This window comes from Schistocerca nitens, chromosome 5 (assembly GCF_023898315.1).
Source record: "Schistocerca nitens isolate TAMUIC-IGC-003100 chromosome 5, iqSchNite1.1, whole genome shotgun sequence".
Classification (NCBI taxonomy): Eukaryota; Metazoa; Arthropoda; class Insecta; order Orthoptera; family Acrididae; genus Schistocerca; species Schistocerca nitens.
This window is the reverse complement of record NC_064618.1, coordinates 208628092-208652592: the sequence shown is the minus strand read 5'-3', so window position 1 is coordinate 208652592 and position 24501 is coordinate 208628092. Positions and strand designations below refer to the sequence as shown.

Below are 24501 nucleotides of genomic sequence, written 5' to 3'. Positions count from 1 at the left end.
GAGACAACTGGAATCTCAGAAACTCGAAGGAATTAATAGACAGAATCAGGGATATAGACATACTAGACACTGCAAGCCGTATATCGTTTGATGTCACATAAATGTGTATCTGTATCTAGAACAATAACAACTCAAAATTCTTTAGTGGTCAACAAAGAATTTTATTCCCAACAGGAAGGACTGTCATTGGGATCAGCTATTAGTAGCCTCTTAGCCAACACATTTATAAGCAGCTTAGAGACCAAGATCTTCAGACACATAATAAAACCAATAAGTCTAAGGTTATACCAGTTTCATAACTGATGAACCAAATACATGAAACAGCTACACAATTAAATAAACAATTTACAACTAAAAATTCACATCACATTAGAAACAGAAACAAGTATTACATTAACTTCTGTATCTCACCAGAGAAAGAATAAACAACACTCATGCCTTCACAACATTCAGGAAACCAGTAAGTACAAGCACCATAAATCAAACCATCCACTGGCACCGAAACAAGCAAGCTTTGAATTCATGCTTCATAGTTTAAACAAAACTTCTATAAGCAAAGTGAACTACACACAGGAGCTAAACAAAATAAAGTAAATAGCAGTATAAAATGTTTATGATACCTATTTAATAGAGGAACTAAGCCAACAAACATGCAAATGACAAGGAAGAAAACAGGTCGCATATGTACGAGACATTCCACGACACAGAAGAGTACTACACACAGACAATTATCACATGCAAAAAAACAGAACAACAAACTACACACAAACCAAAATGGGACATACCAACCTATAATAATAAAACTGGTCACAGAATAGGCAACATTTTCAAGAAACATGGGACTCTGATGAGTTACAGGATACTTACTTTAAAAAATGAAAATAAGCCAATAGCAAATTTTACAAAACTTGTAACTTAAGAAATTTTTCTTTCTGTGTGCCTGTTCTCAGATCTCAAGATGGTAGTTAAACTACTGAAAGTGATGATAAGTTTGCAAAAAGATGAGGTTAAATGCAATTGAGACAGAATAGAGAAAAAAGCATTTGAAAGTTTTTAAAAGTTTTACAAAAAAGGTTCTAAATTTTTTATCCAACTAAAAACAAATACCTCCTATGGCACAAGTGCTGACCATCTAGTGGGTTACAACCGTCATCCAACTAAAACTCAAAGGGATTTCAAAATACTAGAATTCAGCCACTGCCTACACACTAAACTCGCAATAGAAAAATTTCCCCATATAGATGGCATCATCAGAGTGAAAGATTATAAACAAAGACACTGCACTATGCAAAGAGAAATTATTTAACACATTAAAGGAACCTACAGGAAAAACGCCACAAACAGCTAAAAAGCGCGCGCGCGCACAACCACACGCACACACACACACACACACACACACACACACAAAGGCAGAGAGAGAGGTAGAGATAGAGAGGGAGAAATCAAATTGGAATGTGGTGCGAAATTCACTTCACAAGTGAGTGACTGGACACACGATGACAGTCATTTACACTCTCTTTTTACAAAGTGGTAAGTATTTTTTACAAACGAAATTCTAAAAAATTTGTCTAATATCTGTGTGTGAAACTTCCTGGCAGGTTGGAACTGTGTGTCGAAGCGAGACTAGAACTCGTGACCTTTGCCTTTTGCGGGCAAGTGGCCTGCCCCCTCAGCTACCCAAGCACTACTCACGACCCATCCTCACAGCTTCAATTCTGCTAGTACCTCGTCTCATACCTTCCAAACTTCACAGAAGCTCTTCTGCGAACCTTGCAGAACTAGCACTGCAGGAAGAAAGGATATTGCGGAGGCATGGCTTAGCCAAATCCTGGGGGAGGTTTCCAGAATGAGTTTTTCACTCTGCAGCAGAGTGCGTGCTCAGTTGGTAGACCATTTGTCCGCGAAAGGCAAAGGTCCAGAGTTCGAGTCTCGGTCTGGCACACAGTTTTAATCTGCCAGGAAGTTTCATATCAGCGCACATTCCACTGCAGAGTGAAAATCTCAATCTGTGTGTGGTCCTCAGTAAGTCACAAGAACTCAGATGACAAAGGATTTGCCAACGCTAAAACTAAATAATGACAAATATAGTCGCAAAAATATCTTCACTAAGAAAGTAATGTTTAGTTATGAAGTGATATGTTAACTCGCCAGCCAAATTCACATTAACATCTTTTAGTTGTGATGACTAACTACCGTTACCTGATAATGCAGAGAGGTCTCTGCATAATCATATAATGTGGGTGACAACAACAAATAAAATATGTTTTAGGCATAAATTTCGGTGAACAGTTTTGACTTAAGACGTGCTCAAATTTCACAGATTCCAGTAGAGACAACCCAGTGATGATGGCTCAAATGATGCAATTTTTGTTTATATATGGAAAAACAGTTTTTTGCATAAAAAGTGGACGTTATATCCAATAAATTTCCGCTGGTACACAATCAGCCTGATGCGAAATGTCAGTTTCCTTCTCTGAAACTAAAAAATTTCATTTTTAGCCATGTAGTATTGCCTAATTGTAATATTATAGTGATTATTCAAGTATCCTTGTAGCGTTCCCAGGGAGTATCTTTAGTTGTTAATGCACAAAGATGTAACATAGCTAACATATTTGAATTCTTAAATGGTTTATAAAAATTTGGCAGCCCGATAAATAATCAGCTTCTTTGTTGCAGGAACAGGAAAGTCACAGATCTCTTCAGTCGTATATGGATCAGTCGGAATTTCTCTGTGACTCTCCTCTGTCAAGCCAGCCGTCAAAAGACTGTAAACACCTTTAATGAAAGCAACCAAATTCACATTAAATCTTACAGCCTACTTGTGGAATTGATAACAGAGCCATAACGTGGAAATGGCAACTATTTCCGACATTAGGGATGCAACTCTAACTACTAACATCTTTCTCTTGAATCAATGGACAACAGGAGTCAGATTCCTTGAAATTTCTGTAGAGACTCATCCAACGCCAAAAGTACTGTAACCACGCTTCATTGCCAACACGTTTGTTGACAACAAACTCTGAGGTCGCAATGATGTTGTAGTAAGCAGGCAGGCTACTTCGAACTTTAGTTTAGGCACACTTACCTACAGGTACAACTACTTAAAAGACTACAGTTCTGTTTCCAAAAACACGCCTTTACTCAATAACACACAAATACTCAACTTCAAGAGAATGTTTTGCAATACATCCAGCCAGCGAAATTCCAGTGACAATTCTGTTATGAGTGTACCTACTGAATATAATCCTCTATCCAATGTAGGCAGTGTCAAAGAGGGGCAGATGTTCTTCACAAGTGGATTCAGCGATAGCTGGAGCTGTAGTGGTGATTGTGAGTGGAACAGATTCTCAGACACACTGCAGATAAACACTCCTGGGACACACTCTCGAAATCATAATGGACGACACTCTTGGAGAAACTCTCGATTACATTGCTGCTAAAGCCATGGAGCACGATTTATATACTGATGTACAGTGATACTTCAGCTCAGCAGTATTTGTTTCATGTGATTACTGACGTGAACACTAGTTCCGCACTATTGTCAATCTCTGTTCTCTGGGCATGCAGACTGTCCCCCACACCCTTCACTGCTGCAAGGAAACCCATCATGCTGGGTTGTGAGTCAGCGTCTCTACAAATGATCTATCAGACTCTGATATAGTAATCGTGTTTATATGTTGTGAATCAAACGAAAGCCTAATATAATCTCGTTTCTTCAGAATAAGTAACAATTGATAATTGTATGAACTAGTAGCATAATCATGACATCCTGCTGTATCATATTTTTATTTCCATAACTCTCTTTATAGACCAATGATATTGGATGGGTTTTGACAAAAATTTCTTATGCTCCTTCACCTTAAACTGATGAGAAAACCTGTTATTCTTCCTGGATGATCTGAAAAACCAGCGAATTACGTCACAGTACATTAAACAAATCTCCAGTTATGCTTCATCTGCCTCCTCAACTCACACTCTCAAGAGAATGTGGCTCAAAAGAACACTCAGGTCTGGTAAGAAAGATAAGACAGTGGTCTGAACTCTTTCCCTTGACTTCACATTCACCAAATAACAACCTCTTCATCGACTTAGTTTTCTAGAAACGCACTTCTCTGCAGTTCACTGTACGGTGGTTCAACAAAAAATATACTCCAAAATTGCGTCAACCAGCAACCATGGCACAACAACGAAATTCACACTACTTGATGCAGGTATTCAACATCCACTTCTATCTCCACATCAAAACTTTTTCTAATAATAGCGCTTTTGACTTTAGGGCCACTAAATGGACCTACTCCTTTACACACCTGAAAAACTGCATCATTCAATATGTCTGATTCCCTATACCCAAAACACACAACAAGGCAACTTCATTCACATCTGTTAACAATACTCGACTATCTAATGACCTACCCTTTCCTGGTTTCAATATCAACATCCACTTGTATCTTCACCTCAAAACTTGTTCTAATAATAGCACTTTTGACTTTATGGCCACTAGAAAGGACCTATTCCTTTACACATCTGAAAAACAGTATCAATGATTATGTCTGATTCCCCATACCCAAAACCACGCAACAAGGCAACTCCATTCACATCTGTTATCAGTACTGGACTACCTAATGACCTACCCTTTCCTGTTTTCAGTAAGAACCATTTCCCTCACATATTATAACTTTCAAAGAAATATACATTGTGAAATTTGGTTGAATAAAAATTTGTTCTTTAATAGTGCATAACCTAATCTGTCTTGAGTTGCTTCAGACGAATATGCAATTAAGAATAAATGATGAAATTCTTAGTATAACTTGCAATTTTTAGCAAATTATATGAATGCATTGCAGGTTGACATTCCAAATGACTACAAGCATATTCAATCACTGAGCAGGCAGTGAAATTGGAGGAAGTGATAATTTCAATTCCTCTAACTAAGTGTTTAAAAACACTTGAAATATTTGTACTGACAAGAAATGATTGTAATTGATCTAAAGTATTCACTGTCTATTCACACCTCCACAGTTAAATTGTCTTCTGATCTAATGAAACCATCTCCTCTCTTTGGGATTTGGACTCGGCTCTTCTTAATCAGTTTCTTCAGCAGGCATCTGACGTCTACTATAGCAATTTCTGGACTAAAGTTTGCCTATCTTAGACACCCTATTTAGTAATTCATGACCCAACTGTCTACTTCTCTTATAAATGTCCTTTTGCCATTCTTTGAACCTTAAGAAAGACCTTTCTTCTTCTGAATCAGAACCACTTACCGGTACTGCATGTTCATTGACTCTCTTATCAGCCTTCTGCACCTCCACGCTATTGTCTGATATCGCCTTTCCTTCACTGACCATTAATTCTGCACCTCCTGCAGAAGACACTGCAACATTATTCTGTGAGTAGTGACTTGTTTCTGTGTTTGACTCTCATCATTCATGACCTCCTTTGATTTAACATAACTCTCTTCTACAGCAACAAATCTGTTTTCTATAGTAGAAATATTCCATTCATATTCTGACTAACATTCCTCTAATATGATTTGTGTGTGCATTAAACATCTCTGATTCAAATTTATTTTCTAAATTTTTAGTTGTAATTATTGGGAACATTTCTTGTGGGAAACATCAGCAATTCCGACAAAATATTTTAAAATTGAATAAAATGCCTTGACTGCGATAAAATATTTATTGGCAGTAGTATTTGTTGTATTTGTGCTTGTAATGCGTTCACACTAGGTAGCTGTTCCCTTGAATTAGCCTCCAATCTTCACTTACTCTATCTTTGCTTGGTCATTGTTCCTTGACATTAGGCTCCTTTCGTTCTTTCTCAGATTGCTCTTTAGCACAAGCTTCTAATCTCTCAGTTTGTTTCTTTGCATTAACCCTGTTTCCTTCCTTAGCTTCTGCAGCTATCCTTTGATAGTAGCGTCAGTTTTCTCCCCTATCGATGTTATTAACGTATTGATACAATCCTATTCAGAAGTACTTTTAGGGGTTGAAATAATCCTCTGCAGTTTAGTTTGAATTTTACATATAGCAGTAAGAACAGACTCATCTGAACATCCAACACCCTACAGGAACCATCAGATAGCATATATTCATAATCCTGAGTAGCAGCAGAAAACAGAGTATCACTAGTACCAAACTGCATCTCCAATCTATATTTGTCATTCCTGTCCTAGCTTTTTCTTAATTTACTGCTCCTTGTCCGTCTCAGATTTGCAACAGTTTGCAATAAAAATTGGAAGGATCAGAACAGTCTCCTGTTGAACTACTTACCAGTGCACTAAGTACAATTCTAACAGATAACAATAAAGAAATAATCTCTAACTGCTTCAACAAAACCTCTCTATAGTATCACAACAACTGAAACTAAAAACAACAGCATGTAGTGTTGTTCCTCGAGACCTGACTGGATACCAAAAAGCCAGAATCCATCCAAACACAAGCACTGGACAGTCGATACCAGTAACATAAAACACATCAAATCCACATAGTCAATATTCAACGATACGTGACATCTTTTCATTACAAAAAGGTTTCTGAAGTCCATATGCCTATGCCCGGAGTCAATAAATTTATCACATACATGAAAACGGTGTGTTGCAGTGTTTTTAGCATCCCTTATACACTGAGGTGACAAAATTTATGGGATACCTCCTGTTGGGCGATTTGGGTGGCCAAAACATTCACTTAAATTGTCCAGAATGTTCTTTAAACCAGCTGAGAACTATTGTAGCCCAGTAACAATTCCATCCTTGTATGGGAACATGATGCCCATGAACGCCTGCAAATGGTCTCAAAGTAGCCAAACATAACAATTTCCAGTCAATGACGGGTTCAGGTCGACCAGAAGACCCAGTCCATAGCGCGTAAATACAGCCCAGACGTTATAGAGACACCACCATCTTGCACAGTGCCACTTGACAATCTGGATCCATGGCTTCGTAGGGTCTGCACTACTCTCGAACCCTCCCATCAGCTCTTACCAACTGAAATCGGGGCTCATGATACCAGGATACGGTTGTCCAGTCGTCTAGAGTCCAACCAATGTGGTCACGAGCCCAGGAGTGGTTTTACAGACGACGTTGTGCTTTTCGCAAAGGTACTCTCGTCAGTAGTTTTGCTGCCATAGCCCTTTAACACCAAATTTCGCCGAACTGCCCTAACGCATACATTCGTCGTACATCCCACATCTGAGTGTGTACATATTGCTATCCTGTGACTTTTTTCACCTCAGAGTAAATGTGAAAATAGTTCCACACTCATACCCAAATCACACTGAAGATTAGCGTAAGGAGATTATATGATAAAAAGATTTACTCTCCACAGTAATTTAAGTCACCGTTTCACACCACAGCTAAGTATTTTTTTAATCAGCAGTCTTATCACTGGCTTGGTGTGGTCCGCAGTGAATACCTATCCCGTGCTAAACTTTTCATCTCACAGTAGCAACCACGGCCTACAGCTTCAATCATTTGCTAGATATACTCCAATCTCTGTCCTTCTCTACCGTTTTGACCCACTGCAGCTCCCATGAAACTTATTCTCTGATGTCTTAACCCACGTCCTATCATCCTGTCCGTTCTTTTTCTCAATGTGTCCCATTTATTTCCTTCCTCGCCGATTGTGCGGAGAAGCTTCTCATTGCTTACATCATCAGTCCATCTGATTTCCAACATTCTTCTGTAGTACCACATCTCAGATGCTTCGATTATCTTCTGTTCCGTTTTCCACAGCTCATGTCTAACTACCATACAATGCTGTACTCCAAACGATCATCCTCACAAATTTTTTCCTCAAATTAGGACCTATATTTGACATTAGCAGGCTGCTCCTTGCCACTTCTGTTTACCAGGAATTCCCTTTTTGCCAATGTTAGGTTGGTTTTTATGTCCCCCTTACTCCATGTATCATCCGTTATCTTGTTGCCTAGGTAGGGGAATTCCTTATCTCCGTCTGTGCCACGCAGGATAGCGCAGCGGTCAGAGGCGCCTTGCCACTGTTAGCGCAGCTCTCCCCCCCCCCCCCCCCTCCCCATCCCGGTGGTTTGAGTCCTCTCTCGGGCATGAGTGTGTGTGTGTAGTCCTTAGCGTAAGTTAGTTTAAGTTACATTAATTTGTGTGTAAACAAAGGGACCAATTACTTCAGCAGTTTGGTCCTCCATCTGTCCCGTGATCCCCAATTCTGGCGTTAAGTTTGTTGTTGTTCTCATCTCTGCTGCTTCTCATTACTTTCGTCTTTCTTCGATTAGCTCTCAATCCACACTCTGTATTCATTAGGCTGCCCATTCCATGCAAACAGATACTGTAATCCTTCTTATGCAATGTTATCAGCGAATCTTATCAATGATATCCTTTCACCTTCAATTTTAATTCCACTCTTGAACCTTCCTTTTATTTCTGTCACTGCTTCCTCGCTCTATAATAGTCTTAACATTAGTGGTGAAACACTACATCCCTGTCTTGCACCCTTTTCAGTCCGAGCAATTAGTCTTCCAGTCTTATTATTCCCTCTTGGTTCTATTACATAATGTACATTACAGGTCTTTCCCTGTAGCGTACCCCTATTTTTCTCAAAAGTTAGATTATGTGGCACCATTTTACATTGTCGAACGCTTTTTCCTGGTCTACAAATCCTATGAACGTGTCTTGATTTTCTTTAAGTCTTGCCTCCAATGTCAACCATAATGTCAGAATTGCCTCTCTCATGCCTTTACCTTCCCTAAAGCCAAACTGATGTTCATCCAACACACCTTCAATTTCTTTTCATTTTTCTGTATATGATTCTTGTCAGTAGCTTGGTTGCATGAACTTTTAAGCTGATTTTGCTGTAAGAGTACTTGTCAGTTCTTGCTCTCCTCTATATTGTGTAGATGATGTTTTTCTGAAAATATGGTGATATATAGCCAGTCTCATAGATTCTACACACTGACGCGAATATTCGCATTGCTGCGGCTTCCCCAAATGATTTTAGAAATTCTGACCAAACTTTATGTATCCCTTCTACCTCATTTGATCTTAAGTCACCCAAACCTATTTTAAAATCGGATACTAATAGTGGAATCCCCCTATCTCATTTCTGTTGACTCTTGTTTCTTCTTCTGCGACTTCATCAGATAGAGGCCTTCAACGTAATCTTTCAGCCTATCCGCTCTCTATTCTGAATTTAACAGTGAAATTCTCATTGCATTCTTAGTGTTACCGCAGTTAATTCTTCTGTGAACTGAGTCAGTCTCTCTGACAACCGATTCTTTTTTCGATTTCTTCACATTTTTCATGTAGTAATTTCACCTTAGCTTCCCAGCAGTTCCTATTCATTTAATTCCCAAGTGACTTGTATTTCCTTATTCCCGAATGTCCTTAAAAATATTTCTACTTCCTTTTTCCATCAATCAACTGAAGTATTTCTTCTGGTATCGACGGTTATCTTCCTTGCACCTACGTTTTCCTCACCAGCTTCTGGCTCTTTTTAGAGATGTCTATTCCTTTTCATCTGTAGTACCTATGAGCTATTCATTATCGCAGTATTTATAGACTCAGATATCTGCAAGCGTATCTCTTCATTTCTTAGTATTTCCCTACCCCATTTCTTTGCTCTCTGATACGTTTCGACTAGCCTTTCAGGCGGTTGTTACTATATTTTGATCTGAGTCTATATCTGCTCCAGGGTATGCCTTACAATCCAACAGCTGATTTTAGAATCTCTGTCAGACCATGATGTAACGTACCTGAAATCTTCCCGTAGCTCTTGCCCTTTACGAATTATAGGGTCCCTTATTGTATTCTCGAACAGAGTATTCGCTAGTACTAGTTGATAATTAATGCAGAATTTAATTAACGTTTCATCTCACATTCCTACGATCAAACCCATATTCTCCAATAACATTTCTCCTACTCCCTCCCCTACAACCGCATGCCAATCCCACACGACAATTAGATTTTCTTCTCTCTTTACGTACTGAATTACCCGTTCATTATCCCTATGTACTCTCTCTATCTGTTCATCCTCTTCTAGCGACGTCGGCATCTATACCTGAACTATTTTTGTCGGTGTTGGTTTGCTGTCGATTCTGTTGAGAACAACCATATCACTGAACAGTTCGTAGTAACCCACTCTCTGCCGTACCATCCTATTCGCAACGAATAGTGACCCCATCATACCATTTTCTGCTGCTGTTGAGATTACCCTACACCCGTCTGAACAGAAATCCTTGTCTTCCTTCCACTTCCTTTGACTCCCACTATACACTGATTGAGTCTCTGAATTTACCTTTACAGATTTTCTAGCTTCTGTACTACATTCAAACTTCTGACATTCCACTCACCAACTCGTAGAATGTTGCCTTTTCGTTGGTTATGTAATGTTTTTCTGATGGTCACATCCCCCTTGACAGTTCTCTTTCAGAGATCAAAATGGGAGACTTGTCTGGAATATTTTACCAATGGAGAGATAATTACAACAGTTTTTTTTTTAATTTCAGGTTACAAGTACAGTGGATACACGTAGTCTGTCGTTAATATAGTGGATTCCATTTCGTTCCGCATCCTTATGCCGTTAATCATTGCTGATTCTTCCGCCTGTTACGGGCAGTTTCCCATCCCAAGGGCAAGAGAGTGCCCTGAATCTCTGTCCGCTCCTGCGCCCTGTTTGATAAGGCTGTTGGCAGATTTAGGGCTACTTCTTATGCCAGAAGTCTGCGGCCGCCACTGCTGACGATGTTTATTCAAGATCTGAGCAGTAGCGAGTTTCGAACTTGGGACAGAGCGCGTTTTGATAACTAATCAAAGACGTTCCCTTCAGGCCAATTGTGCTACAGAACTAAACACAGCTACTGAATTGGCAAAGAAAGTTGCTCCAATTATCCTACTATAATTAAACTACCAGTTTAAATATTCCAAGTGATCACTAGCAGTGAACCTCAAATAACTGGGCAAAAATTGGAAATGCACTTAAATAATCCACTGCACAGTTGCAACTCCATTCAATCAGCAACGAAACTTTCCGTCTTAGATTCCACATGGTTAAGTGTATCTAACCCACAGTAATATTTAACGCACTCAGGTGACTAAAGAAAACTTTGCATTCAGATGTGCAATATAGGTCTCCACGGCAGACTTCCCAACAGTAAATTCACTTCTGAGGTAAAAGAAATCACCTCACACTAATGTAGCATATCACCTAAAAACAGGAATCAATTTCAGCAGTATCATCTGGACAGACATATTCACACATCATTTTAATGCTAATCTTGACAACTCCTTTCGAAGATTCACTTGTTATTCTTCCATTAAACAATCATAAATGTTTCAGATCTCAACAAACACGTAAGAATTTTCAACATAAATCACAGAATATCCAACTTAAACACAATCGTTCAGAACAGTTAACGATTCTCTTTACTGTAAAATACATGAAGATTTATCATTCCATATTAATCATGAGAATACAGAAACAAAATGTTTCAGTATACTCTTACCATGCCAATATTCTTATCAACAAACCTGGTTTCATGAAATCTTTGCCATTTGCTGACATTCAACTACTTACAATCAGTATAAGTAAAACCAAGTTTTCGATCACTAGAGTAGAAAACTTATCTAAATTATCTGTTTCTGAAGCAGGTGTGCTGAATAATGAAATTACAGCATCAGTAGAAGTAACTTGTGACAACACATCCCATATACCATAATCAACAGTGGTAACTATTTCACACTTGTGAAAAGGTCGCCCACGTTCACCAGTCTTTACTCCAATTAACTTATGCAACTCAAATATACACTAAAAATTCTGATAAGTAGGCGTATAGCTCTTTCATTATTAATTGAAAACATGAAATCTTTTCATACCAGATCACACTGAATAGCTCACACATTATCCGTTAATAAATTAACCGAATCTGTGAACATGAAGTCATGCTACCAGCCAACCAAACGTGAAAATAATTACCAGGCTATGACTCAACACAGTCAGAAAATGTAATAAAGTATAAAATGATTTTACACTATCCTGAAAACATGAAATAAAATAAGTTGGAATGAAGGTGAATAAAGTGTCCAGCAGAAGGTTTACAAATAAGAATTTCTAGTGATATTGTCCCACGGACGGGATACATGTGAAATGATTACAGAACCTGAACTAAACTAAGTAATGTTCCAAGACACATATAATTAGTAATGCCCTTATTCAGCCTCCTGGTGGGGTAAAACAAGTGTAAGTTCCCACCTATCATCTGCTTTGTGGTCAGTTTACATGGAACTGTGTGTCGTAAAACATGCCCTGAATAGAAATACCTACTCATATACAACGTTCAGACCAACGAATAGTATGACAAAAACACTATCTGACTGTGATAGCTATAGAGGAGTATATTAGTGAAGGATAGGAATAGGTTACTTTGTACACCATGGTAATCATGGCATAAATAGACACTTCACTGTATTCCATGATGTATTCAGTTCCAAAATGCACATGACCTAACATTTTCGACTTGTAAGTCACAAAGTTTCTAGCCAAGTACTGTGCACTGGGGATGTTTGATCCACTCTGTGAGCCTAGCTTTTCTTTCAGAAATTTGAATGTTCAAGTATACACTGCAGTAGCGTTGCACATATAAAGTAACAAACTGTCAGCACCTTCTGCAACGTCGCTGTGGACTTATTTTCTGTAAAATCATGCAACGGAAATAGACGAGACAAACTGGTCATTACAATTCTGCAATATATCTATAAAACTACATCTGACAGCACATGTTTGCCATGATGTACGGACTGAGGTCTGGGGACCTGGGAGGCCAAGCATGACGAAAGTGGCGGCTGAGCAGACGATCATCACAAAACGCCAAATCTAACGTTATCGGGCCTTTTTTCTTCGAGGAAATGAATGATACTGGTTTTGTAACTCCTACCGTGGAGGGTGAGAGGTACGCCGATATCTTACAGAATCGCATCATCCCGAGCCTGGCTGATAAACACCTGCTGGATCGTACGATGTTTATGCAGGATGGCGCTCCACCCCATATTGCTAGACGCGTGAAAGATCTCTTGCGCGCGGCGTTTTGTGATGATCGTCTGCTCAGCCGCCACTTTCGTCATGCTTGGCCTCCCAGGTCCCCAGACCTCAGTCCGTGCGATTATTGGCTTTGGGGTTACCTGAAGTCGCAAGTGTATCGTGATCGACCGACATCTCTAGGGATGCTGAAAGACAACGTCCGACGCCAATGCCTCACCATGACTCCGGACATGCTATACAGTGCTGTTCACAACATTATTCCTCGACTACAGCTATTGTTGAGGAATAATGGTGGACATATTGAGCATTTCCTCTAAAGAATATCATCTTTGCTTTGTCTTACTTTGTTATGCTAATTATTGCTATTCTGATCAGATGAAGTGTCATCTGTCGGACAGTTTTTGAACTTTTGCATTTTCTTGGCTCTAATAAAACCCCATGTCATTCCAAGCATGTGTGTCAATTTGTACCTCTCTATCTACATCATTCCGTGATTTATTCAGTTTTCAAATTTTTACTGACCTTTTGATCACCCGGTACATGCGTACACATATCGAATTTTCTCATTGTAAACCTCTAAACCAATGTGGCAGACGTATGGCATACAGAAATGATTAATATTTGGATATGCTTCTGGTCCTCAGTGCATCTGATAACTGGGCTGTTGCTGCTGCTCGTGAATAAGCTGCTAGATATCCTCGTTAACGCCATCCAGATAAAAATGTGTTTTGTGCTCTGGATCTGCGCCTTCGGGAGTCAGGTTCTCGCCTTCCACCATCACGTGACAGAGATCGGCCATGGGAGTCCGTACTCCAGCTACTGAGGAAGCTATTCTGGAGGTCATACACCAAGAACCTCAGAAATATACACGTAGCGTAGCGAGGCAGGTGCGTGTCTCGCAACGCATGATCGTTAACGTGCTGCAGGAGCATTGGCTGCACCCATATCATTATGCTTTCACGCAACACCTGCATCCTGCAGATCGCCATCAGCGGATGCAATTCTGTTAATGCTTCCAACAACAACAGGAAGCTAACGATGACTTTATGAACACTGTAATATGGTCGGATGAAGCAGCATTCACTTGTGTGGGTGTCTTCAATATGCACAATGCTCACCATTGGTCTGAGGTTAACCCGCACGTCACCCGCGACCATGAATATCAAGTTCGCTTTTGGTGGCAGCGTCTGGGCTGGAATTTTAGGCGACAGAGGTTGGGGCCTGTACATGTTGCCTGACAATTTGACTGCATGTAAGTACCATGAATTCCTCTCTAACTGTCTGCATGATGCGCTGGAAAATGTTCCACTACATGTTCGGCAGGGGATGTGATTCCAACTTGATGGTGCACCTCCACACTCTGGAATTAATGTGCATAGTATTTGGACAGAAAATTTTCAGGAAATGGCTTGGACTTGTAGGTCCTGTTGTATGGCCACCACATTCACCTGACCTAAAGCCCCTGGATTTCTTCCTGTGGGGACAACTTAAGGAGCACGTGGACTCTACTCCGACGATTAATGTGGAAGAATTGGTAGCGCGTGTTCATAAGGTTCTTGTTACTGTGGACGCAGCTCTCCTGCGAAGGATACAGAGGTCTATGATCTGGGAAGTTGCATAATGTTTGGACGTGCAGGGAGGTCGCTTTAAGCATCTGTTGTTCTGAGGACAATGTATTCTGTTGTGAAGGTCATTCAGTCATTAATATGGACATTATTATTCTCTCAAATAACTTCCGGGAATTCAGCCAGGTAACACTTTCAGCGACCGCCGATATTTCGGCGGGAGAACACCCCGCCATTTTCAAGGCAAACTGCAACGGACAGGCGGCGTACATGCAAATTTAATACCTCGGTTCTCCGACAGAAGCAGGAAAGATAACACACACACACACACACACACTGAACACTAGTGCCACCAAAGATGACCAAAGTCAAAGCTATCGATAGTGAGACTATGAATTCGCAGGTGAGGCAGCATTGACTCTGTTCCTTTGTTTTTTGACAAGGGAGAGAGCCGGATTCCAAACAGAATTTAAACAGAAACCTCCATCTCTGTTAACGAGGTTGCTCGCTAATTTAATCTCAACTGCCTCCCTAATGACACTGTCCCAATAGCTGGACGTGCATGCCAATATCTCGGTGTTATTATATAACATGGGGTGACCATTATCCAAGCAATGTTCGGCAATAGCAGATCTATTTGGCTGCTGTAATCGTGTGTGCCGTTTATGCTCAGTACATCTGTCCTCCACGGTCCTGATAGTTTGACCAATATATGCCATACCGCAGCTACAAGGAATACGATATACACCCGCCTTACGCAGTCCAAGATCATCTTTAACGGAACTCAAAAGTGCTCTAATTTTAGATGGAGGTCGGAAAACACATTTCACATCGTATTTCCGTAAAATACGACCGATCTTATTGGACGTGTTTCCTACGTAAGGCAAAAAGGCAGTAGACTTAGGTGTTGACTCAGAATTATCATCAATCACCCGATGTACAGTTGGTCGATAGCGCAACGCACGTTCAATCTGTCTATCACTATAACCATTTTGACGAAATGTAACTTCAAGATGGGACAGCTCAGCTGGCAAAGTCTCAGCGTCAGAAACGACATGTGCCCTGTGTACCAAGGTACGAAGTACCCCTTCACGCTGAGCCGAATGGTGACAACTATTAGCTTGTAAGTACAAGTCGGTGTGAGTACGTTTCCTGTAGACTGCATGTCCCAATGATCCATCATCCTTCCTCCTAACCAACACGTCGAGAAAGGGAAGGCAACCATCCTCTTCCACCTCCATCGTAAAACGAATGTTCGGGTGGATCGAGTTCAGATGTTCTAGAAAGACATTCAAATTCTCCCTACCGTGAGGCCAAACAACGAAGCTATCGTCAACGTATCTAAAGAAACAGGCGGGTTTTAAAGGCGCCGACTCCAATGCACGTTCCTCGAAGTCTTCCATAAATAAATTTGCGATCACAGGAGACAACGGACTACCCATCGCAACTCCATCTGTCTGCTCGTAATACTGGTCATTAAATAAAAAGTAAGTGGATGTCAACACATGCCTAAAGAGATTAGTTACCTGGCTGAATTCCCGGAAGTTATTTGAAAGTTGTATGCGCCAGGAGAAACTCAGGTCTCATTATTATTCTCACTTGTTGCTACTGTGCTACATCTGGGCGCTCTTACTACAAGTAGTATAAATGACAAGTAGACCATTTGGTTTCTACTGTGCTGTCGTGTTTCGCATCTCGAAATTGACATTGTTTTTGTAGTTATTCCGTCCTATGACAGGTCATTTTTGTCAACTGTCTATTGCTTATTTGTCTAACCACGTATTTGTTACGTTCAGCGTTACAAAATGTTGTAAATTTAGGATGCATGTGACCTAAGAAACGGTGTATATTACAGTACGAAATGTCAGAATGAATTTAGCAAATAAAAAAGTGCTCCCAAACTTGGGATAGAGCCCTCGACCTCCTGCATGTTAACCCAAAACTCTATCCATTGCACCAACTGTACAGCATAATTCATATGTACTCGCAGAGGTAGTTACCTTACATGTAGTTACAGTGTTGCCAGATTGCCACTTTTTAACGTCCTTTTTCTGTCAGGTATGCTCCCCAGACGAAATTTTGTGAGAGAGATTTTTTTTTTATCGCTGTCATGTGAGGAGAGTCCCGCTGCTAATGACGGTTCAGGAAAGCTGGTACCTCTGACCTCTGCTGTACAAACCACAAAGCCAAGGCCTGCCGTACAAACAAGAAAGCAGACACACCTTTACAGCAGAGAGTCTGCAGATGAACAAACGCTCCTAAATTCAGTTGTACTTAATCATATTCAGCCGTATCAGCATCTTACCCCACCTGCACCTGTCAGGCATCGCCATCCGGCAAGAACAATCTTTGTGTGCTAAAACAAGATGATCGCCACTAGGTCAGGCATCGCGTTCGTTTCTGACTGGCCCACCAAAACTGGCATTTGAAAGCATTTCCTGGTGGCAGTGTACCAAGAAGTCAAAGACAAACGTGCTTTCAGAGTGAGGGCTAAGTGTAGAATCTATCTTTGCAGAGTACCTATTGTTTAAGAGCAGCAAAAGAAAATAAATATTGAAGGCTGTGAATGTAACAGACAACTTTCAAGTTATCTACCATTCTAATTATGTTCCTTTTTACATAATTTGGCAAACGTTCAACGGACAAAACTTGTCACCAATAGCTAGAAGTATGCAATGAGTGCCATGGAAAGACCTCATTCATTATGGCGAGACGGTTAATTTAACTCGTTCCTCCCAAACGAGGTGTCAAGAACTTCAACATTATCTAGCTCAGACGTCAGGCGAAAACGACGGAAAAGGAAAAACTTCTTTATTGTAGTACCTATGATTACTAAAGAATTTTATTAATATCATTGCAGTTTTAGTGACTGATTTGTTACTTTGAATGAGACGTAGGACTATTATTTTTATTACTAGATGTTCTATGTATTTTTAACATCATCTCCATTGTATTTACGAACATTTTTGTTTAACTCAACGTATTATGTCATATTCCTTTTATTATTTATTTCGATTTCTCACTTTCTGTTCCCTTTCCCTTGTTTGTGCCGGCAGCATCTTTTACTATTTGAAAAGATGGGTTTGTTAACCAACAGCACATACTGTTTTTGTATCACCTCCACTTCCTACAATACTGAACTGCTTTACATATGTAGCCACATATACCTTGCAAAGAAAATATACATTTCTGATTCCAATTCAGATGAGCTTGTCTTCTTTGTGTTTGTTTTTATTTGTTTACTTAAAACTTTGAAATATTTTAAGATAATTGCTTCGCACATAAATACTTTCTTGTTTGTGAGAAACATGCTGAATTTCATACTTAGTTCCACGATGTCCTTTGATAGAGAAGTACCAACAAATGGAACAGGTGAAAGCTTGACATTTACCACCAAAAGAATCTAGCGTAGCTATGTTGAAATTTATCTGTGGTGCCGGCGGAGTTCTTCTTATTCATCAGACTTCGAAATGTGAAGCAATAACTGACATAACTTAGGGTCAGCTTGATGAACATGCAGGGTGAGTCAGGAGGAATGGTAGATGGTTTGAAAGGTGATAAACAATAGTCGTTCTGAACAAAAAGCTTCAAATGGACTTATCTTCTATTCCGAATAGTTTCCGAGATAGGACACATTTAATGTGCACCGTTATTTATTTTCTGTATTATTCAAACATTGTCATTGTTTACAACGTACCACAATAGTGTAGAGGAAACGGACACGAACAATTTGTTACAGGACACTCGTGGTCTATCAAGTGAGGTGTCTATCTCAAATTGGCCTACAAAAACTACCTAAGCTACAGGGCATGCTCGTCGCACAAGGTTTTCAGTATTCTCGCGCTCTCTTTGCCCTAACTGTTATTCCTAGAGAAAAAATGAATACGACGTTTTTTGTAGGAAATTTAATGTAGTTTAATGCTGGAGGTGCGGTTTCGAGTTATTAAAAAAACCGCACAAAATTTTATTAGTTGCGTTCTGTTTCGGAAACCACTTGGAATAGAGCATATTTCCATATGATGGTTTTTGTTTAGAATCAGTAATACCATCACCCCTTGTAGCATGTACCTTTCCTCCTGACTCAGACCTCATATGTACGAAAAAAGCGTGTACCTCAAAAGAAAAATGTAATATTTCATGAATACCACACTTCTCTGAAAGGGCATTTAGCAATGTGATAACTTAGATTTTACAAGTACAGACTGTTGGAACATTGACTGGTACCCTATTAATCGCGTGAGTTACGCATCTAATTTCCATCCATTTCCGGATTTACAGAACTTTGTGGGTGGAAAATCTTTTGAACCCAACTTAGCGTTAATGGAAGACGTATTTGGGTATTCGGCAAATCTTTCACAATCGCACTAAAGTGATAAAAATTCCGGAGGGCCATAATACAAGATTCATTCGTGTAGAAGGGACTGTTGTTATCGAAATACACGTTTGCACAATGACATGTTATCGATCCCTGCTAGTCTGGGAACTTGTCACCTAACTGTCATATATACTACATCCATATGTGCTTTGACTTAATAGAAACTCGACAGTTTGGGTTTTATATATTATGTGCAGTCGATTAGTGAATACAAATTTCAGTTTTTTTCGTTTTTTCAAAATCCTGATGAAAGCATTATATGCCTGGTAACGCACAGAAAGAATAGAAACAGAAATCTATGCTATTCGAGAAAATTTCTTTATTTATAAAAATTAATATATTATTTCCCACAAATCACAAATGTTGACAGAAATTAAGGTGGTCAGAATAAGAAATTAGCTAGCTAGCTGGTTTATCAAGTCATAAACAATGGAAGAGTTCCCAGGGACGGTTCCATACCAGATATTATACGGCAATTGGTATGGATTTCAGTTCCAAAAATAAGTAACAATAAGTCAATAATGATGCAACAAAAATGGCAGTATCAAAAGGCAGTGATTGATAATATATATTTAAACTTTTGTTAAACGCAAAAGGATCTCTATAATACAAGACAAAACACGGAAATAATGCTTTGTTTTCAAAAACCAGTTTAAGTATAAAATAAAATAGAAAATCCAGGAGCAAATGACCAATATTCTAATCGCAAACAAGATACAGACTGTAAAATAAAATTTATGCTACCCACACGTGCCATGATCAGAGAGCATTCTTACCCACTGTTTTTTAAACAAAAGTATGCCTTCACCAAAACATTTTATTTAACCCTAGCAATACTAACATGTTTTCCATGACGTGCGCTATAAAAAGGTGGAGTACTTATGCCTACCACAAAAAGAACTAAAAAAAAACAGTTCCATTAACTGATGTTAACTTTTGTTAACAACGTCTTTTATAAATGGGTAGTGATGTGAAACTAGGGTCCAGACCCTGAAAAAATCTTTTAGCACAATCTTAGCAATACCATAATATTTTCCGTAAAGTGCACACAGAGAGAAATGGTACCTTATGATCAACAAGATTTAAAAAAATACGTAGTCATTAATTGTAATTTAGTTTTATTTACAACATTCTTTATAAGGTAATAAAGGTCGTTAACGTGGTAATATGAACAAGACATTTGTTGCGAAAAGTCACATTCACTACTAAAACTTAGGTTTTAGGGTTTCGTTTTAATGAAAAATTTAAAACAATTACTGAATCTGGTATAAAAAATCATTAAAATCTAAATTTTTTCAAAATTTTAAAATATAAAGTACATGACCAGATTACAATTTTTTAAAAGGTAGTCCTCCCTTTGTCACTCCTTCGAACCGCGACGGTTAAGACAAAAGCACTTATTTTTAATACAAGGTACAATAAGAAAATTATTCCATATTTATATAAACTCCAGTTTAAAATCAGTACTCGAATCACTTGTCCAAGGATGCATTTTGAGTCGTCAGTCTACAAGACTAACTGGTATTAAGCGATCCACATGGGTTTACACTCCCCATGTCAGGGTAAGACTTAAACCCAACGTCCTCATTTATTGGACATATTGCTACCTCGGTCTTCCTCCACAGTTTTTCTCCCGTTATGGCGCCCACTAATACCGTGGATGTTATTCTTGCTGTTTTAATTCTGGTCCTATAGTCCTATATGGGTAATGGGTACATACTTTGTCTTAGAGCTGTGTGTTGTTGAAAACTTTTATGTTTGCTGTAGACTGCGTATGGTATGTAATTCTTCGTCTTGAACCTGTTTCTCTTGTGTACTACATAGATACTGCATACATTGTTATTCCCATTAAAGAGCTAGTTTATTATTTGGTCCAACTCCATTCGATACCTCTGGTACTGATACTCTGATATTCCTGATGGTACCATCAAATTAACGAATAAATGGTATACGGAACCATATCATAAGTGTCAAAGTAAAAGCAATGGTACTTACTCTTATCATTAGCATTAGAAAATCACTAATGGGCACTGCAAGAAGGCACTCCTAACAACAACCATGAAAATGCATTCATCTTCACAGCTTTACATTTTATGAAACGTTTGTTAAGTAAAAATGCTTCTCCAAATTAATTTTGTAGTTAAAACTGAAATATTTCTAAAGTTAATATTCCGTGCTACTCCTGACTAACTCCAGTTTAGTTCTGCTCCTTCCAGTACTACACGCCGGCCAATCAGATCAACAGCGCGGACGGCGACCAGCTGCACAGCAACACGCACACGCAGGTCTGAGTGTGGCTGGCTGTCCGTGTTTCTCTGCCCAGCCGCCAACGTCACTCCTGCGCATGCGCGGTCGCCGATAGTGGCGCCACGTTCGATCAGCGGTCTCGCAATGAAACAGCCAGTCGTCGACTGGATCGCCAGCGGGCCGCATGCAGTCACGCCGTCCGCCGATGCAATCACCGTCGGAATTCGACAGTCCTGCAGTCATGACATGGGATATGATATTCATCTGTCACCTACTGGATCATAAAATTTTCCAACCTATCAGATGACACATTACACACTCTGTAATACTTCAGTGCTCAAATTTACTGCTCATGTACATTCTACTTCATCTCCACCCTTTGTTTATACCTGATCCAAGCAGTAACAAAATGAAGAGCTGTCGTATTAGTTATCGTTTCCTTCATTTCCACGTCCATTCAGAACGTAACCATGTCTCGAACCGCAATTTTGTACCTGATCGAAATATATAGAATGTAAAAAAAAAGGTGTTGAAGGGCAATGTAAATAAGTCAAGTAAAATGATATAAGTTGCCTTGCTCTCAGCCATTCACCGTCTAAATGCGAATTATTTGTCCGAAAAGCGGCGTTTCGCCACTGACCTCGGAGACTGATGTTTATAGAAACAGTAGCACGCAGATTTTTTGTAACTGCGTGACGTTATGGATGAGAGGAGCTTAATAAAAAGTCTGAGAATACCTCCTGCATCATGTAAAGCCGTATCTTCGGTGATAATGTTGCACACGATATTCTAAAAATGGAAAAATGTTAAATTCTGAAGAATTTACAAATCTTGCTCTGCTGAAGAAAGAAGCTCAGTTATTTTAGGGCACGTGCTTGGAGAAGCTGCCTGAATATCGCATCATTAAAAAAGGACAATATTTTGTTTAGGATATTTGTAATAGACACAAAACTGAACTATTACACGCCTGGGAGTTTAGATTTGCTATAATTGGTTGTTTTCTTCACTTATCATAGCATCTAAAGAAATCATTTTTTGCTTTGTTGCAATCAGTTCTAAATGTAGAGTAAGTGTGTTGAAAATTATGATAGACAGAAATGTTTTATGTCGGTATGGAACATGTTTGTGAATTCTTCAGACATATACGAGTGCAAGTGAAAAAAAATGTTTTTTTCCTTGTGGTCTAATCAAAACTAACTGTGCATCTAGATTACACGAATACTTCAGTGCAGAATTTTGTGAATAGTTTTAACAAGACTTTGGCACTTTACACTGTGCAAAACTTCATCATTCTGCTGTGGGAGTTAACATGTACAACTCACGGTGCAAAACAGTAATTTTAGTTTAAGTGTGAGTTCTTACTAACATATCGTGCTGCAATATCATGAGTTTCAAATTCCCTCGAAAACATCTTTTAAAAATTTGTGTTTTAGATGTTTTTAAGGCTCTTTATAAAACTACATTAATTATAAGATACTGTGTAGATGTCTTGTACCATTGTCGCTGTTATTCAACGCTTCCTGAAGACTTCATTGTACGACTGCGACGAAACAATCATCGTTCACCACCAACGCATTGAGATGGATGAGGGAGGCTGTGTTTCTGGCTCACATTACCGCATTACGTCGAAGCTAACGACTGTGTTCATTTTTACTGCAGAAGTGCACATGCTAACAATATAAGAAACGAGCTGGGTTGCACTATTGGAATTCCAGGATAAACGTGGATGAACACGGAGTGACTTTAGAAACACTACTGAGTGATACCCTTCTTAAGTCAGTCGTTCTACGTCCCTCTCCCAGCACTACATAGCATAACTTTTGGTTTTTGTTCGAGGAGTATTCACGCAGCGAAATATTGACGACAAACACGACAGTATTTCCGAATCGTATTGTGAAAATTTCCTTGTAAGTGTGACTGTAGAATATCACGACATAGCTCTAGAAGACGCTTGCAGGTGAGCAATTTTCTTTTCTTCTTTAACCAAGGCTGTATTTGAGAGATTATTCCATTGGATACTGCTACACCGGTGACGATGTTCACAGACGTTTCACAATGGTACTCGTTCATAAACAAGCATCTGTTCATTCCTGTCGAATTCTTATTCTTGTATGAGCACACACTGACACACGGATATTGCATTTTATAGTCTTCATCCATGTTGGAGGCAGTATTCGAAGCAAAACATTATGGAGTTGAGAACAGTAAGTTGAGAATAATTCATCATAAGTACATCCATGCCGTAGGACGCTCTACACGATACTTCCTGGCAGATTAAAACCGTGAAAAGGAACGCGCCTCAAACCCAAAACCTTGCGTGTCGCGGGAAATGCTGTTACCGACTGAGCTGTCCAGGCACAATCAAGAATCCGCCGTCATAGCTTTACATCTACCCCTAATTCCATCCTACTTTCCAAACCGGTCAACAATTTATTCACAGCTGTTACTATTTTTGTAGGCGTTTGCAGTTAACACTACACTGTCTGCCTAACTACAGTCCAATATTCAGCTCCTGTGATGTTACAAATATACTTCTAGAACTTTAAATAAATTGTTCACATGCACGTTAGGCAGTTTTAGGCTGTCCGTAAATCGAAATCCCTGAACCGGCAATCCTGAATTCATCTAGAAAATATCTTTTACCCGATGCTTTTGGTGACTACACCGCGACAATTTTTTGAGGTTTATTTATGGAAGGTTAGGTACAAAGTTTCTGTCTTATAATCAGAGCGATTCCTTAACGGCACGCGAATTTAGCTTCCATCTCCTCCTTCTCGGATTGTATTTCTTTAATTCGAAGACATACATCTTACATTTTAAAACATCAAATTGCCCTGACTAAAATCTGTTCAAAGCTAGGTCCGTGCTTTTGGCCTTACCTGCTGTCTTTTAGGTGTGAAACACAACGTGCTTTCACAATGGTTTCCACCCTGCTGATTTATAAAGAGAAAGAAATTCCGTAAGTTAATTCGACGAAGTCCCGCGAGTAGATGGTCTGGTCCTACATTTTGTTATTTTACCGTTTAGTGGAGTGATCTCTTGATTATCCACTGCGACAAGGTGATACTACAACGTTATCAACGAAACTAGTTTACAACTGCATGTCTACAGGACATTTATAATACATAATTTATATATTGCATAAAAGTAATTTCTGTCTCGGTGGTGGGCTATTTTATTGCTTGGTAGTGGTAAATTAGATTTTTGTGGAATTTCGTAAGTCTATAAATTTTATATATAAATATGCATACTTCGTAGGATTTACTCAATGTAATGAAAAATCTGTTGTACTGGCTATCCTTGGAATGAG

At 39.2% G+C, this 24501-nt stretch overlaps 1 protein-coding gene across 1 annotated transcript in view; it reads left to right on the top strand.

The window, feature by feature from the left end:
- Window positions 1-22067, top strand: part of LOC126260225 (glutamate receptor 1-like) — a 1552181-nt gene extending 1530114 nt beyond the window's left edge. Inside the window, exon 19 of the mRNA XM_049957528.1 lies at window positions 21161-22067. Coding sequence (XP_049813485.1) covers window positions 21161-21235 — 75 coding nt within the window. The 3' untranslated portion in view covers window positions 21236-22067. The remainder of the gene's footprint in view (window positions 1-21160) is intronic.
- The last annotated feature ends 2434 nt before the right edge of the window (window positions 22068-24501 follow it).